Source organism: Narcine bancroftii, chromosome 7 (assembly GCF_036971445.1).
Source record: "Narcine bancroftii isolate sNarBan1 chromosome 7, sNarBan1.hap1, whole genome shotgun sequence".
NCBI lineage: Eukaryota > Metazoa > Chordata > Chondrichthyes > Torpediniformes > Narcinidae > Narcine > Narcine bancroftii.
In genome coordinates this window covers 214,898,568-214,916,841 of record NC_091475.1, presented here as the reverse complement: position 1 = coordinate 214,916,841, position 18,274 = coordinate 214,898,568, and the positions used below count along the sequence as shown (strand labels likewise).

The 18,274-nt window shown below is 43.5% G+C and overlaps 1 protein-coding gene across 5 annotated transcripts in view; it reads right to left on the bottom strand.

Annotated features, from left to right (window-relative positions):
- The window catches only part of LOC138739703 (dynein heavy chain domain-containing protein 1), a 194,564-nt gene that overhangs the window by 18,616 nt on the left and 157,674 nt on the right, over positions 1–18,274 (bottom strand). For 4 of the 5 annotated variants that reach the window (XR_011342368.1, XM_069892290.1, XM_069892289.1 and 1 more), the window contains exons 38-40: positions 11,591–11,761; positions 10,520–10,730; positions 874–965 (exon numbers count right to left, since the gene is read on the bottom strand). Coding sequence is in view for 3 of the 5 variants with exons in the window: in XM_069892290.1 (XP_069748391.1) it covers positions 874–965; positions 10,520–10,730; positions 11,591–11,761 (474 nt within the window). In the remaining 2 variants the exon portion in view is untranslated. Of the gene's footprint in view, positions 1–873; positions 966–10,519; positions 10,731–11,590; positions 11,762–18,274 lie in introns of those variants that run through there. The other variant, XR_011342369.1, reaches the window with a different exon arrangement.

Genomic DNA, 18,274 nt, shown 5'->3' with positions numbered 1-18,274 from the left:
CACTCCTTCTGTGACTCCCTCATCCACTCCTCCCTCCCCACCAATTATCCCTATGGGACCCACCCCTGTAACCACAGGAGATGCTCCACATGCCCACACCTCCTCCCTCACCAGCATTCAGGGTCCCAAACAGTCCTTCCAAATGAAGCAACATTTCACTTGTGAATCTGCAGGGATTGTCTACTGTATCTGGTGCTCCCACTGTGGTCTCCTCTACATCAGAGAGACTGAGCGCAAACTGGGAGATCACTTTGTTGAGCATCTCGGCTCTGTCCACCACAATAGCATGGATCTCCCAGTGGCCACCCATTTCAATTCCCCGACCCAGTCCCTTGTTGACATATCTGTCTATGGTCTCATGTACTGCCAGATTGGAGAAACAACACCTCATTTTCCATCTGGGCACCCTCTAACCAGATGGCATTAATATCGACTTCTCTGGCTTTCGATTACGCCCCCCCCCCCATACCCTCTTCTTCCCCCTTCGTCTCTCCTCTCCCTGTCTCCTTTCACACAGACATGATAAATTCTACCTTGTCCCTTATCACATCCAATTAACACCTTTAGTTGGTCTGGATTCCTCCCCCATTGTCTGAATTCTGAGACTTTCTGATACATCCTGCTTCTGTCTTTTCTACTTATTGCTAGAAGAAGGGCTCAGACCCTTAACGTCGCCAATGTATCTTTGTCTCCCAAGGACATTGAAAAGACTGGCTGAGTTCCTCCAGCATTTCAGTGAATTTACTACAATCCCAGCATCTGCAGCCCATCGTGATTCACTCAGCAGTTCAAACAACCCAATTGCATGGCAAGTTTACTCGTTGCTCTGGCAATCTGAGCTCTTACTGTGTCCATTAGCCACCATTCTCTCACCTGCAAGGTGCTCGAGCAGACTCTTGTCATCTCCGCAGGCAGCTTGCAGTCTCCTCTCAATGTCAAGGGCAGCAAAGAGATCTGCCTCTGTCCTGTTGGAGAAGATGAGCAAAGCAAGTTGAAGTTCCTTTTGCTGCCTTCTGAGGAGACCCTTCCTCATGCCGACTCCCACTCCCAACCTTTCTCGGCCATTCCGTTCCAAACAACTGTAATGATTGATTCCCCCCCCCCCCACTCCCATTCTCCCGATGTTGAACTGACTGACTGACCATTCCTATCAGTGTAAACAGATGAAACGAGGCAGAAAGGTGAGGAGCACCTTTACCACAGACAGAGGGTGTTAACTCTCCCTGACGTTGACTGGCATTGCCCTGTGCAAGGGGACTATTCGGGGCAGAGTCCCAGCAGACAGAAGACCTTATCTTCACAGATCAAACTGAGGCAGTGGAAGACCACTTTGAGAAGAGTGAAAGTAGTGAAGGGAAACAAGAAGTTAAGGCAGACTACAGTCAATTAGAACAGTCTGTGTGCACCTCTTAGTTGCAACACCAGGTGTCGCTGCTGTGACTTTAGAGTTTTAATGTAATTGAAATTAAATTTAAGAGCAGCAGATACAGAAATGCTGACTGTAATAGGTGAGCAGATCAATAAACTACTGTAATGTCAACAATTAAACTTCAGTCGTGCTGGATAGCTATTTTGATCTAGAGTGAATTTTCGAGGGAACGGGGTTTTCTGGTCTAACTATAACTGGTTGAAAGCTGCTGGGCTTAATATTGCTGGACCCATGACTCCATTAGACCCCCACCCCTGAGTTAAAGTCTTGAATTGAATTATTCCTTGATGAAGGGCACGTAGGTTCTGTATTTTTACCTTTGCTCGAGAAAGGACACGGTGACCAGTTGGGTTTCTCCAGCTTGATGTTTTGACTTCAACCACGATGTCTGCAGGACTTTCATGTTTAACTTCTTGAATTGAAGGTTGATTTTGAGTAAGATGGGGTCCCTGCTGAAACTAGTTTGGGAGCAGTTGATGCCCAGAGTTTGAGCAGACGGAGCCAAGGTCTGAGCATTCAGTCAAATCACCTTTATTTGTTATCATGCTCACATGGTAAAGACGAGATAACATTTTGACCACGGAGCAGATTTACATAAATATAAGCTAAAATAGAAGTTAAACACAAGGTACTCTATGCATATATGTTCTGGGGATTCAGGAGCCTGTTGGTTTGGGGGGAAAAGCAGTTTCCCAATCTGGGCGTAAGGGCCCGAGTGCTATGGTACTTCCTACCAGGTGGCAAAAGGGAAACCGTTTACATAAGGGGTGTGTGGACCCCTTCACAATGTTTATTGCCTTTCCCCTGCATCGAGTGTTGTCGATGTCCTTTTTGGTGGGAAGAGAACCCCCAATGATCTTTCCTGCTCACTTCACTCTCCTCTGCAGGGTCTTGTGATCCAAGGTGGCACAGCTTCCAAACCAGGCAGTGATACAGTTGCACAGGATGTTCTCGATACATCCTCTGTAGAATGTTGTGAGGATGGAGGGTGGGAGATGGACTTTCCTCAGCCTTCGCAGGAAGTCGAGGTGCTGCTGGGCTTCCTTAGCTATGGAGCTGGTGTTAAGGGACCAGGTGAGATTCTCTGCCAAGTGCACTCCAAGGAACTTGATACTCTTGACGACCTCAATAGTAGAGCCGTCAATGGTCAATGGAGTGAGGTCCCCCCAGGCCCTCCTGAAGTCGACAAACATCTCTTTTGTTTTTTCAGGTTGTTGGGTCTGCCCCAGTCCGTTAGCGACTGCACCTCATCTCCGTCCGCTGACTCCTCATCCTTACTGATCAGGCCCATCACGGGCGTGTCATCAGTGAACTTGATGATGTGGTTTGAAGTGTGTTTAGCTGCACAGTCATGGGTCAGCAGAGTGAACAGCAGTGAACTGAGGGGTCCCCGTACTCAGTGTGATGGCCTTGGAGTTGCTGTTACTGATCTGGACTCCCTGACATCTCCCTGACAGGAAGATGAGAATCCAATTGCAGAGGGAAGTGCCCAGGGTCTGAGCAGGTGTATCTTAGGATGAGCTAGGAAGCAAGGGTGTGCTGTTTTCTCGGGAGTGCCCAAGGTATGGTAGAAGTTTATAAAACTGAGGCATTAATATGCAGAATCTAGAATCTTTCCCAGGGTAAACTGTCATCTACTATAGGACGTTTTTCAGGTGGTGGTTGGGGGTTAAAAGAGATGTGCAGAATAATTTTCTTGACAAAACTGGTGGGTGGCTGGAACAGGTTGCCAGAGGTGGTGGTGGAAGCAGATACTACAGTAGTGTTGAAATGGCCTCAAGAAGGCAGTGAAGAAGGAGTCACGTGATGGAGTAGTGCCCGGTAGGGGAATTCCAGCCCTCTCCAGAAAAGTAAAAAAAAGGTAGAGAAAAAACAAAGTCACTAACACAGAGACCATAACAAATTGAAAGTGAAAGTGTGGAGAAAATGGCAGCAAAGAAAGAAAAACCAAAAACAACAGGAAGAAAAGAAGAAGGAAGGACGTCGGAAGAGGAAGGTGAAGGCCTTACCGGTATGAGGAAGCCCTAAGTGGAGAGAGAAGCCCGCTCCCTGAGGTCAGTGGAATCTCCGAATTCAGGACTACAAAGATGGCTCACGGAGCCAAACAAAAGTGCGCAACTGCGCATATGCGAATCCTCGCACATGCGCGATGCACAAGACAAAAACAACACTGACGGGAGGGGGACCAGCTGAGGAGTAAATCTCCACAGCCGAAACAGACAAGTACAACACAACAGCAAGACTCTCAACAGGAAAACAGAAAATAACAGGAAAACAGAAAATAACAGGAACAAGAAGGAAGAGAATAAAAATAGGAAATCAAAGAAACAACAGATGACCAACCCAGAGGAAGAAGACCAACACCAAGACACTTCTAATAAAAATAAGAAGAACAAAAATACCCAACAAAATAAAATAAACAACCCAACAGGAAAACCAGAAGAGACAGAGGTAAAGGACACAGATCCTGGAATGAACTCAGAAGAAGAGGAGGAAGAACACAGAGAAATGGAAGATGAAGGGAAGGACAAGTGCATGGATTTTTTTTTTTAAAATATATGGAATCAGTAAAAGAATGGCAGTCACGAGAATTCAGTGAAATAAAAAGAATAAAAAGTACAGAAGAAAAAGTGAATAGATTAGAGATGATCATGACAGATATAGGAAAAAGAGTGGACAAGGTGGAAGAACGAGAAACAGCCGTAGAAATGGAAGTAGAGGACTTAAAAAAGAAATTAGAAGAATCTGATAAAAAAGTTAAAGAGACACAAGAGCTGTTAGCTCAGAAGATAGATATAATGGAAAATTATAATAGAAGAAACAATATAAAGATAGTGGGCCTTAAGGAAGATGAAGAAGGCAAGAATATGAGAGAATTTATAAAAGATTGGATCCCCAGGGTCCTAGGAAGACTAGAATTACAGGAAGAAATGGAAATAGAAAGGGCACATAGAACATTAGCCCCGAAACCACAGCCACAACAAAAACCAAGATCCATTTTAGTAAAATTCTTAAGATATACAACAAGAGAAAATATATTGGAGAAAGCAATGAAGAAAATAAGAGAAGACAAAAAGCCACTGGAATACAAAGGTCAAAAAATTTTTTTCTATCCAGACATAAGTTTTGAACTCCTGAAGAAGAGGAAGGAGTTTAATGCAGCAAAAACGACCCTATGGAAAAAAAGGTTATAAATTTATGTTAAAATACCCAGCGGTACTTAAAATAGTTATTCCAGGGCAGCAAAACAGACTATTCTCGGATCCGGAAGAAGCACGAAAATTTGCAGAACAACTACAAAACAGGCAGAGATGAAGAGATGTAACAAGAGCAAAAATGACAACAAACTATATATATATATATATATATATAATAGAGTATAAGTAAGAACTAAGAAGGGAAAGAAAGGGAAGAAAGGAAGTAAGGAGAGAATTAAGAGAGTGACCTTTGTTATATATGAAGATTAAAATCTTTTCTGGGGGGAGGCTGAGTGGGGAGGAGTTACGGTCACTGCAAAATCAGTTGACGCTTGCGAGCGGGTTCGCAAATCCAAATGGAGAGGGGAGATGTGGTTGCCCGACAAGGGATAAAGAGCAACTCAGAAAGGGAGGGACTATTGGGGTTAAAGGAATTTTAGATAGGAGAATAGTGGAAATATTTTGTGTTTTAGAAATGTTGTCTTATAAAGTGTTCAAAAAAAGAAAGCAGAAATGGAGAAGAAGGGAAGGTGGTGATGAAGAAACGGAAAGGAAAGATAAACAAAGTATGAAATGACTATGTTGAACTATATGACTTTAAATATTAATGAAATACATAACCAAATCAAAAGGAAGAAACTGTTAAATTTACTGAAAAAAGAAAAAATTGATATAGCATTCGTACAAGAAACACATCTAACTGAAGTGGAACACAAGAAATTAAAGAGAGATTGGGTCGGACATGTAACAGCAGCGTCATATAATTCAAAAGCCAGAGGAGTAGCTATATTAATTAGTAAAAATGTACCAATCAAAATAGAAGAGGAAATAATAGATCCAGCAGGGAGATATGTAATGATAAAATGTCAGATATATTAGGAGTTTTGGAATTTACTCAATGTATATTCACCTAATGAAGATGATCAAAAATGTATGCAAGATATCTTTTTGAAGATAGCAGATACGCAAGGGAACATACTAATAGGAGGGGATTTTAACCTTAATTTGGACTCAAACATGGATAAAACTGGAAAAAAACTAACAGAAAGAACAAAGTAACCAAATTTATAATTAAATTGATGCAAGAAATGTAACTTTTGGATATATGGAGGAAACAACACCCAAAGGAAAAGGAATATTCATATTATTTGGGTAGACACAAAACATACTCAAGGATAGACCTATTCTTGTTATCAGCCCACATTAAAGGGAGAGTTAGGAAAACGGAATATAAAGCTAGACTATTATCGGATCACTCACCCCTGTTATTGGCAATAGAGCTAGAGGACATCCCACCAAGAATGTATAGATGGAGATTAAACTCCATGCTACTTAAAAGACAGGATTTTAGAGAATTCATTGAACGACAATTTAAAATGTACTTTGAAATAAATATGGAATCAGTGAAAGATAAGTTTATACTATGGGATGCAATGAAAGCGTTCATTAGAGGGCAAATAATAAGTTATGTAACTAAGATGAAGAAGGACTACAATCGGGAAACAGAACAGTTGGAAAGGGAAATAACAAATATAGAAAAAGAATTAGCAATAAAGGAAGATACAACTAAAAGAAGAGAATTGGCAGATAAAAAAATAAAATATGAAACACTACAAACATATAAGGTGGAGAAGAACATAATGAAGACAAAACAGAAATATTATGAGCTAGGGGAAAAAACACACAAAATTCTAGTGTGGCAGCTTAAGACAGAACAAACTAAAAGAATGGTAATGGCATTAAGGAAAAAGGACAAACAAATTACATATAATCCAACGGAGATCAATGAAAACTTCAGGGAATTCTACGAGCAACTATATCAAACTGAAAACGAAGGGAAGGAAGACAAAATAGATGAATTTCTAACTAAAATTGAACTACCGAAATTACAAACAGAGGAGCAAAATAAATTAATCAAACCATTTGAAATAGAAGAATTATAGGAGATAATAAAAAAACTACCGAACAATAAAACACCAGGAGAGGATGGATTCCCGATAGAATTCAATAAAACATTAGGGTTAGGGTTAGACTTATTAATTCCTCCCCTCCTGGAAGTAATCAACCAGATTGATAAAACACAAAACATACCAGATTCATGCAAAACAGCAATAATTATAGTAATACCAAAGACGGGGAAAGATCCACTCGCACCAGCATCATATAGACCAATATCTCTACTTAACACAGATTATAAGATAATAGTTAAACTATTAGCAAACAGATTGGCCGACTATGTACCAAAAATAGTAAATTTAGACCAAACTGGATTTATTAAAAAAAGATGAACAACAGACAATATCTGTAAATTTATTAACTTAATTCATGCAGTAGAAGGAAATAAAACTCCAACAGTTGCGGTTGCTTTAGACGCAGAGAAGGCCTTTGACAGAGTAGAATGGAATTATTTATTCAAAGTACTACAAAAATTCAGCCTACCAGAGAAGTATATTAATTGGATTAAAGCATTATATAAGAGGGCATTGGCAAAAGTGACAGTAAATGGATATATAATCAAAACAATTTAACTTAAGCAGATCAACAAGGCAGGGATGTCCACTATCTCCCTCACTGTTCGCGTTAGCTATAGAACCACTAGCAGAACTGATAAGAACAAAAAATAAAATAAGAGGGATAAAAATAAAAGAGAAGGAATATAAAATCAGTCTATTTGCAGATGATGTTATAATATACTTAACAGAACCAGAAATATCAATAAAAGAATTACATAGGAAATTGAAGGAATATGGAGAAGTATCAGGGTATAAGATCAACGCAAATAAAAGTGAAGCAATGCCAATGAATAATGCGGATTTCACAAAGTTTAAGAAAGAATCACCATTTAGATGGCAAACACAAGCAATGCGATACCTAGGTATACAACTAAATAAAAATCTCGGCCATCTATATAAACTAAATTATCATCCATTAATGAAAAAAATTACAAGACGACTTAGAGCATTGGAAAGACTTACCACTAACACTGATAGGAAGGATAAACTGTATTAAAATGAACATTTTCCCAAGGATACAATACCTATTTCAGTCATTACCAATTCACCTAACAGAGAAATTCTTCAAGGAGCTAAAGAAAATAATAAGGAAATTCTTATGGAAAGGGGGGAAACCGAGGATAGCACTAGATAAATTAACAGAATGGTACAAACAAGGAGGCTTACAACTACCAAACTTTAAGAATTATTATAGAGCCGCACAATTAAGATACCTATCAGATTTTTATCAAACAAGGGAAAAACCAGATTGGACCAGATTAGAACTAGATAAAATAGGGGAGAAGATACCTGAACATATATTATATAAATGGGATGAAAAATTGGTGCAATGTAAGAATTCACCGGTATTGCATCATCTGCTCAACATTTGGAAGAAGATTCACATAGAAAGGAATAAAACAAATTACCAACTACCAAAACTAATATTGACGCAAAATCAGCTAATCCCTTTCACAATAGATAACCTTTCCTTCAGAGAATGGGAGAGAAAAGGGATCAAAAGAATAGAAAATTGTTTTTCGGGAAATAAATTATTATCCTTTGAACAAATGAAGGATAAATATAATATAACTCATGATACAATGTTTGCATACCACCAACTGAAAACCTACTTGAAGGACAAATTGGGAAACAGTCTGAGGTTACCAGAAGGAAGCAGCTTTGAATATGTGATTACAGACACAATGATAATTAAAAGATTTACAACAAACATTTACATCAAGCTGCAAGAGAAAGAGAACGAGGAAACAAGCTGTAAACCCAAACAAAAATGGGAACAAGATCTAAACATAAAGATAAAGAATGAAACATGGGAGAAGCTATGCTCTGGAACTATGAGAAATACAATAAACATGAGGTTACGTATGATACAATATAACTGGATATGTAGGCTATACATTACACCTCAAAAGTTAAATAAATGGGACCCAACAGTATCTGACAGATGTTTTCGCTGTAAAAAGGAAATGGGAACAACAATTCATGCAATTTGGACATGTGAGAAAGTGAAAAATTTTTGGGAAGATCTAAACCAGATATTAAATAAAATCACAGAAAGCAATATACCAAAAAACCCAGAGATCTTCCTCCTAAGTAACATAAAAAACAAAGAATTTGGACTCGATTTGGATGGTGCACAAAAAAGATTTGTTAGGATAGCCCTAGCTGTAGCAAAAAAATGTATTATGTCAGCCTGGAAATTAGAAGATAACTTGAGAATACAACAATGGTATATAGAAATGAATAAATGTATTCCATTAGAAAAAATAACATATAATTTAAGAAATAATATTACAATATTTGAACAAATATGGGAGCCATACATGAAACACAATAGAGAAAACCTACCGGGGACATCTGCCACCTCAAATGACAGAAGGAGAAGGAAATGAAAAGAATTGACTCAGTGGAACTTCTTGTTTATTTTTATTGAGTGACAACATCGTTTAACGGGTTTAATGTATCTTATAGATTGAACTTTAAATAAATGGGAAAGGGGGTGAGGGAGGGAGAGAAGGGAGGGGGGAAAAAGGGGGAGAAAACGACACTGTATATATTCAAGAGAAAAAATGTCTGTCTGTATCTTGGTCAATATGGTTTATAGTGTGAAAAATAAAAAATTAAAAAAAAGAAGACAGTGAACAACATAAGGGACCCCCGTCACCCTGGTCACAACCTCTTCTCACTGCTCCCTTCGGGCACAATGTGCAAGAAAAGTTTCTTTCCAACAGCTATCAGGCTCTTGAACCTCCCCTGCCCCTTGTTACACTGATCCGGGACTGGTCCCACATCACAAAAAGACTCTCTGCCCTATTGCTGTCGCTTTCTTTGCACGAGGATAATTGAATATTTTGTATTGTCTCCAGTTCATTTGATACTTTTCTCATTGAATTTTCGTTGAGTTTTTACAAAGTACCTGTTTGACTGCAGTGAGCAAGTGTTTGGGGCATTTGTACATCGTACCAAGTACTCATCATAGTTATCACAAGGGACGTGGATCTGCAGGAAGGGAGGGCTGTGGATTGTGGTTTTTATTTACGACTCGTGCTCCGTGCAGACAGGTGGGTTGCAGGGCCTGTCCCTGTGCCGTAATATTCGAAGGGAGGAGATTGCTGGGCCCTTCCCTGCCACAGGTTGAGTACTGAAGACTGGGAGATAGCAAATGCTGTTTCTTTATTTAATGTGCCAGGAATTATCCAAGGAAACTTACATCAGTGGTTGGGAAGTGAATGGGGAGAGAACTGAGAGGCAGAATTTATGTTGATTTGGAAAGGCAGGGACTGATCAGAGAGTCATGGTGTGAGGGAAATCCTCCTCATTGATGAAGATGGGGTTGGATATCTCACTGCAGAGAGCGTGGAAAACTGGTCCGGAAGGTTTGGCACAAGGAATCCAAGGTGAATGGAGCCAAAGTTGGCATGTTAGCAGTGGGTGGTGGGAGAAGGTGTTTTTCTGTGTATCTCTCTTTACTTAGAGATTGACAGTGAGTCTATAGAAGAGAGGTCATGGACCCTCTACAGATTACAGAGGAGGAGACACTTTCTGTCTGCAGGCAAATGAGGTGAATAAACTCCAGTACCTTCCCTGCAGAATGTCCCCAGAATCCCCCCTGGAATGAATGATGTGTATGGGCTGACGCTCTCCGTTCCTCAGGCCACAGACCCTGTTCTGGGCACCTGCAGGTGAGTGGAGGCTGTAGCAGAGAGGATGCCTCAGTAATTTCTCAACTCGTTTTCCACAAGCTGGTCTGAGCAGACGGCTGTGGGATCTGGGATTTGATGGAAAGGTTAACTTGCTGCTGATGGCCTGGTTTGCTCAGGCTGCCATGAGTGTGATCACTGACTGCACGAGGTAGGCTGTGAGGGGGAGAGAGGACTCACCAGCGGTACGAGTGGGCTTGGACCCAATGGCTGTAGTGCTGGCGGTGAAGCAGGACAGCGTGTAGGGCAGTGAGAAGGGTCACATGCACTGGCTGCACGGAGCCCCTGCACACGTCCTGGGCCTGGGCCTGGGAGTAGGTACATCTCAAAGTGTTCCTCAACGTGGATGGGGTCTCCAACACCAGCTTCTCAGAGTGTCGGCGCACGACTCCTGCAACACAAAGTCAGGAGGGGTCAGAGTTCACAGGTCATCAGCCCTGAGCTCAGCGGGATGAGGGAATGCATGGATTCAAGAAGCCAGGAAGTTCTCTTCATTGCCCACTCCCCAGATAATTAGTGAGCAATGGGGAGTGAGCCCCGAGGAGAAAGTAGACCTACACCTCACCCACACTGGACCCTGGGGAGTGGTTAATGTCAGGCCCCAGACTCTGGAAAATGGTCACGGTTGTACCCCATATCATGAGGAGTGGTCAGTCAGACCACAGACCCTAGGGAGTGGTCACTGTTGGGCCCAAGAACCTGGGGAGTGGTCACTGCCAGACACCATACTATGTGTGCATGTGCTGGATCTTACTGTGCTGAGGGTATTGCCGGATACTATGCCCTCAGTGAGTGCTTGATATTATGGCACAATAGGTGTGTGCTGGATTCACCATTCCATGTGTGTGTCAGACATCACCATGCTGTGGGTGTTTGTTGGATTCACCGTGCCCTGGGTGTGTGCTGGATTCACCATGCCGTAGGTGTGTGCCGGGTTCACCGTGCCGTGGATGTGTGTCAGATTCACCGTGCCCTGGGTGTGTGCTGGGTTCCCTGTGTCATGGGTGTGTGCCGGTTACAGTGTTGTTGATGTATGCTGGATTCATTGAGCCCTGGGTGTGTGCCGGGTTCACCGTGCCATGGGTTTGTGCCGGTTTCAGCATTGTTGCTGTATGCTGGATTCATCGTGCTCTGGGTGTGGGGGCCGGGTTCACCGTGTCATGTGTGTGTGTGCCGGTTTCAGTGTTGTTGGTGTATGCCGGATTCACCATGCCCTGGGTGTGTGCCGGATTCACCATGCACTGCACTCACCTGGCATTGAACAACCCTCTTCATCTTGGCAAACCAACCACAGCCGAAAGTCCAGGTGGATTTTTTCACCTGATTCAGTTACAAGCGTTTGGACAGGTTTCCCAGAATCATCTTCACACGGATATTCATCCACCGATGTACTGGGAGTTGTGACCTCAGAGGAAATATAAACTTAAAGGAAGGAAATTTGTGGCAGTTAGTGATACTCTGAAGCATTCATTCAGACTGAGGCACTATTGCTCCATAGTGAGTGACGGGACGATGTGGAGGGAGTTTCACTCTGAGTCTGACCCCGGGAGTGTGAGATGGGACAGTGTAGAGAGAGCTTCACTCTGTATCTGTCCCTGGGAGTGAGTGATGGGATGGTGTAGAGGGAGCTTATGGGAATGGTTGGCTCCTTGGAAGATTTCCAGAGCCAACTGTTCCTGGAAATTCTCCAAGGTGCCTGTGAGCACTGAGTGCTCCTTCTCCAGTGATACATAGGCTCACAGTTGTCTGAGGAAGAGGGGCAGGTTGTCAGCCTGAGCTGAAACCTTGACTGTCCGCTTCCTGGACCCATGGATGATCATCTTGGCCAGGCCCTTCACCAGACCGATGCGGACAAACCTCGAATGAATCTGCCTCTTCCGTACGGGAACCCAAAGATCAGGAGAGTGGGGCTGAAATGCAGCCAGAACTTGAGGAGTTGCCCCTTCCAGCATGCAAGCAGGGGCTGCACCCTCGCACACTCCAGAGATCGCAAGATATAGGAGCAGAAGCATGTCAATGAGCCCATCAAGTCTGTTCTGCCATTCTATCATGAACTGATCCATCCACCCACTCTCCAGCTTCTCCCCGTAAACCTTGATGCCTTGACTAATCTAATACCTGTCAATCTCTGCCTTAAATTCACCCAACGATCTCAATTCCACAGCCACCTGCAACTCCAAGAGCCACAAATTCACAACCCTCTGGCTGAAGAAATTCCTCCACTTCTTTGTTTTAAATGGACACCCTTTTATCCTGAAGTGATGCCCTCTTGTCCCAGACTCCCCGACCATGGGAAACATCCTTGTCATATCTACTCTCCAGGCCTTTCAACATTTGAAATGCCTCCATGAGGCACCCCCCCCCATCCTTCTGTACCCCAACGAGTTCAGTCCAAAAGTCGACAATCGATCATCATCTGCTAACCCTTTCATTCCTGGTATCATTCCAATAAATATTCTCTCAGCCCTCTCCAACTCTGGCACGTCTTTTCTCAAATAAATTGTATAAAACAGTACACAGAACACCAAGTGTGGCACCAGACTTCACTCCATCAAGGACATCTACATGAGGTGGAGTTGTTAGAAAGCAGTCTCTATCCTCAAAGACTCCACCACCCAGGTCATCCCCTCTTCACTCTGCTACCATCTGGGAAAAGGTCCAGGAGCCTGAAGACGAGCTCCCAGTGGGACAAGGTCAGCTTCTTCCCCTCCACCATCAGATTCTTGAATAATCAATGAACCAAAGACATGACCTCACTTTTCGTGCTCTATTATTTTTATGTAAGATGGTTATAATATGAATATTTGCCCTGTGATGCTGTCACAAAACACTGAATTTTGTGACTTGCTCATGTCAATAAATCCTGATTCTGAAGTGAGGGCTCGCCAGGCCCTTATAAAGCCTCAACATCACATCCCTGCTCTAGTATCCACTCCTCTGGATATGATGTCAACATTGCATTCACCTTCTTCACCGCTGATCCAACCTGGAGGTGAACCTTTAGGGGATCCTGCACAAGGACTCTCAAGTCCCTTTGCACTTCCCAAATTTGAATTTTCTCCCCATCTAAATAATAGATTGCCCATCTATTTCTTCTACCCAAAGTAACAGAACCCTGAGGAGAATGAGATCACGATATGTGAGTTCACTTTGAAATTTGAAACGGAGAGGCTAAAGTCCACCATGTCTGAATTTCATTGGGAGAAAAGGAAATTACAGTCACATGAGAGAGAAAATGGCCAAAGTCGACTGGGAAAAACACACTCATGGAGAACGCAGCAGATCAGCAATGGCTGGAGTTTCCTTTTTTGAATATTCTATTTAAGAATTTTTAAACCACATCCATGTATTCATATTCAATAAAGCTACAAGAGGAAAATAATTACATGTAAACCCTCCCTCCCTTTCCCGCCTCCGCCCATCCACCCTCCTCCTCAGAATATACCAAAAGAAAAAAGTGTGGAGAATGTAAAAAAAAATGAAGTTGTAGCCACGTATTACTCGAAAGAAGACACACACACACACACACACACACACACAGTGTAGTCAGGTTAAACTCTGAGTTTCATTAGGGCTCAGGCCAACTTTTATACTTGCACTTTTCTCACCGTGGTCCCCCTTGGCTGACGGTACGACCCGCGTAACAAAAGCAGGTTTCCCTTGTGCGGGTACTTTCCTGCATAACAATTCCCTTCTTCCCCATGCACTGTCCCTGTCTGTTGGCTGTGCAGCAAGGCCAGCGCCATTTTGAGGTCACTGTCCTTTAAGCTGCCCTTGCCGTTCACCTGCCAATTTGCTTGTTGGGGCCAGTGCCGCTGCATGGGCTGCTGACCTTCAGTTGCGCTCACTGGCTCGCTTGCCGCCACGGTGGGCTGCCACATGACCCCCCTGATCTCCAGAACCGGCGGTGTTGTCCTTGTTATTGTCCTTGGTGCCTGGAGGCAAAGTCTCTGTAGGCTTTGGTGGCCTGCCTCTCCGGCATGGTGCTGGTGTCCCAACAGGGGGTGTGTCAGGTCCAGGTATGCTGGCTTTAGCCTGTCCATGGTGAAAACCTCCCTCTTGCCTCCAACCTCCAGCTTGAATGTGGCTCCGTTGTTACCGATGACCCGGAACAGACCCTGCACTGGTGGAATTGAAAACCTGCTGTCTCCAAGCCGCCGGGACGATAGGTCTGACCTGACTGGTGGCCACGTCACACAGGAGGATGGTGTTACCTGTGCCAACTGGGATGTCCTGGAGCTGCAGTCCCGACAGGGCAGTCCTGTGTTGGGGCATCTCATCATCACTCTGCTGCACCTCCGCCAGTGCCACGAAGTCCACTCTCTTCGATAACGCGTGGATACTTTGTCTGGACAGTGCACTGGCCACCATGTTGTCCGTGCCAGAGACGTGCCTTACAGCTGTGTTGTTCTTCGAGATGCAAGACAGGCGTCGTTGCTGGTGGGCTGACCAGGGGTCTGAGATTTTAGCCAAGGCGAAAGTCAGAGCTTTGAGTTCTGTGAAGGCTGTGAAAGACCTGCCCTCTAAGAAGTACCTGAAGTGGCGGAAGTACAGTGACAGCAGCTCTTTGTCAAAAATGCTGTACTTCAGTTATGGAGGCTTCAGATGTTTGCTGAAGAAAGCCAGCGGCCGCCAATTTCCTTCAATCTGCTGCTCCAGAACTCTGTCAATTGATGTTCCTGAGGCATCCACCATCAGGGCCGTTGGAGCATCTACACTGGGATGTGCCAGGAAAGTGGCACCCACCAGGGCTTCCTTGGCCTTCATGAAGCCCTCTGCTGACCCCTCATCCCAGGTGATGTCCTTCGCCTTGCTTGCCATCCGGGTGAACAAGGGCTGTATGATCCTGGGTGAGAGGGGATGAACTTGTGGTAGAGATTGATCATCCCCACGAACTCCTGTAGTCCCTTGGTCGTGTTGGGCCAAGCACCTTCTCTTCTGTTTCCATAGAACGTACGCTCGTGCTGTGACTTTCCGGGGGGTCGCTGAAGTCTGCGTCAGCCAGGAGCAGTTGGAAGTCCTCGGGCAATTGCTCCAGGAATGCCTACTCAAACATGATGCAGGGCTCATGTTTGCCCAGGATGGCCAGCATCTCGTTCATGAGAGCTGACAGGGCCTGTCCCCTAGCCCATCCAGGTGGAGCACACGTGCCCCTCTCTATCACCATGAGATCAGCAAGTCCTTGAAGGCAGTGTATGCATCTTCTGATCGGGGGTCCTGGATGAAGTTGGCCACCTGGCTTGCTGTGTCCTGATCTAGGGCGCTCATCGCGTGGTAGTACTGGGTGGAGTCTGCTGTGATCTGCTGGATCTGGAACTGTGTCTCAGCCTGGTCAAACCACAAGCATAGTTGATTCATCCAGAAGATCGGCAGCTCGAGAGCGACTGTGTGGACTGTTGCTGGTTCACTCATCGTTGGGTTTAGATGCCATCTAAACCATCAGGGTCACCAATTGTAGCCGCTCGCTACTCAAAAGAAGTCACACACACACATAGTGTAATCAGGTTAAGCTCTCTGAGTTTTATTAGGGCTCAGGCTGACCTATACTGGCACTGTTCCCACCGTGGCCCTCCTTGGCTGATGTCACAACCTGCTGAACAAAAACGGATTTCCTGCACGTGGATACTTTCCTGCATAATAATGCCCTTCTTCCCTGCGTGCTGTCCCTGTCTGTTGGCTGTGCAGTAAGGCCAGTGCCATTTTGGGGTCGCTGGGCTTTAAGCTGCCCTTGCCGTTCACCTGCCGATTCACTTGTTGGGGCCAGTGCCGCTGTGCGGCTGCTGGCCTTTGGTTGTGTTTGCCCCCTGGAGCGCTGGCTCAATTGCCATGGTGGTGGGCCACCACAAAGTCTCAATACTAATAATAATGGAGCAGGGCTTACCAACAGGATGGCAACGCATTTCCTAGAAATAGCTAAAGCAAGTCGTAAAAATTCAATTTGACACATGGTCAACCTTAATTTAAGTCTAATCATTTTAATGTTATCCAACAAAAATAACATCAGGTCCTGTGGGAGTTTAACCCCTAATATTTTGTCCAAAAAATGTCCTACCTCTAACCAAAAAGGAGTTTTACTCTAGGACACTCCCAAGTAGAATGCAAAAATGAATCGACTTCCTGACCACATCTCAAACATAAATCTGATTATATTGGATTCAATTTGTTTAATTTCTGAGGAGTTAAATATAATTGATGCAAAAAATTATATTGAACCAGTCTATACCCAACGTTAATAATCTGATCATTTTCATCTATTTAAATCTTCCATCTTAATCTCAATTTATGAATCCTTAACTTAGGAGCTGCTTTTGAAGTAATTTACACATCACCTTACAAATCAGTAATTCTAATTCATTCTGTCTAGGTGACATCAAACTAGGTCCTAATTTATCAACCAAGCCTTAACCTGACAATAGCAGAAAAATAGTAGTATTGGGGACATTGAAAGTAACGGACTTCTGTGACTTATCCAATATTGGATCAAGACAACAATTAAAATCTCCTCCAATTAAAATCTTTCCATGAGCTTCAGCAAGATGCAGAAAAGCATCATGAATAAATCCTTCATCATCAACATTAGGTGCATACAAATTCATAAGTGTCCACATCTCTGAATAAATTTGACCATGTACTAAAACAAACCTCCCAGCAGGATCCATGACCATTGATTGTATTTTAACAGGTAAATTCTTATTAATCAAAATAGCAACTCCTCTTGCTTTAGAATTAAATGCTGAAGCTGCCACTTGACCAACCAATCTCTTTTTAATTTCTGATGCTCTTTCTCAGTTAAATGTGTCTCTTGTAAAAAAAAAAGCAATATCAATTTTAATTTTTTTTAATACAGGTACACAATCCTTTATCTGGACATCTAAAATCCAGCAAGTGGGGATCGGCGGTCAGGGGAGGCGGCTGAGGGACTGGTGGTCGGGAACTGCAGTCAGGGGAGACAGCCGAGGGACCACAGTTGGGGGAGGCAGCTGGGTGGTCGAGGGACTAGTGGTCGGGGGAAACATCCGGGTGGCCGAGGGACCATGGTTGTGGGAGACAGCCGAGGGACCATGATTGGGGAGACAGCTGAGGGACCGGTGGTCGGGGGAGATGTCTGGGCAGCTGAGGGACCGGCAGTTGGGGGAGATGTCTGGGCAGCTGAGGAACCGGCAGTTGGGGGAGATGGCCGGGCAACTGGAAGGGGGTGGGGTAGATAAGGCAGCACAATTCGAAATCCAGAAAAATCCGAAATTCGGAACACACTGTCCCCCAATGGTTCTGGATAAAGAACCATGTACCTGTATGAGCTAAAACTATTTTCCTCTTAATTTTATTATTAAGCCCATTTATATTAAAACTTACAAAATTTAATATGTTACTAACCACCATTTCTTAAATCCAAAAATTAAAAAAGTCTTTCCACACACCCACCCCAACCATTGGACCCCTGCTCCATAAATTACATTTGCATTTAACATCTCCGAGCAGTGTAAAAAGAAAAAGTAAGAACACCAGAAAAAAAAGAATACCCCTTGAAAAAATAAATACTGGTAAAAAGACCAGTTCTATTTCTCTCTATTGTGTGGGAAGTGTCCTTCGACATGAAATGGCACATTGCTAGGGAAGGAAAAGTTAAAAAATCCACCTCCCCCAGACAGAATATACATTGCTTTATTTGAACAGTTCACTTATAGGTATAAAGAGCTTCTTCAAGGTCTTTATTCACTTTCTCATCATTGATCTCGACTAATCTTGCTGCTTCGACACCTGATCTATAACTTGCATAGCCTCAGATCAATCTGCCTTAACTTGCTGAGTAACTTGACTCCTGGCTTCCATTCGTTGATCCTGTTTAATATTCATAAGAAAATTCACAAATTCCAAAGCTGCTTCTTCATTTGTAAAAAAACTGTGATTGATTTTCTCCACAAAACATTTTACGTG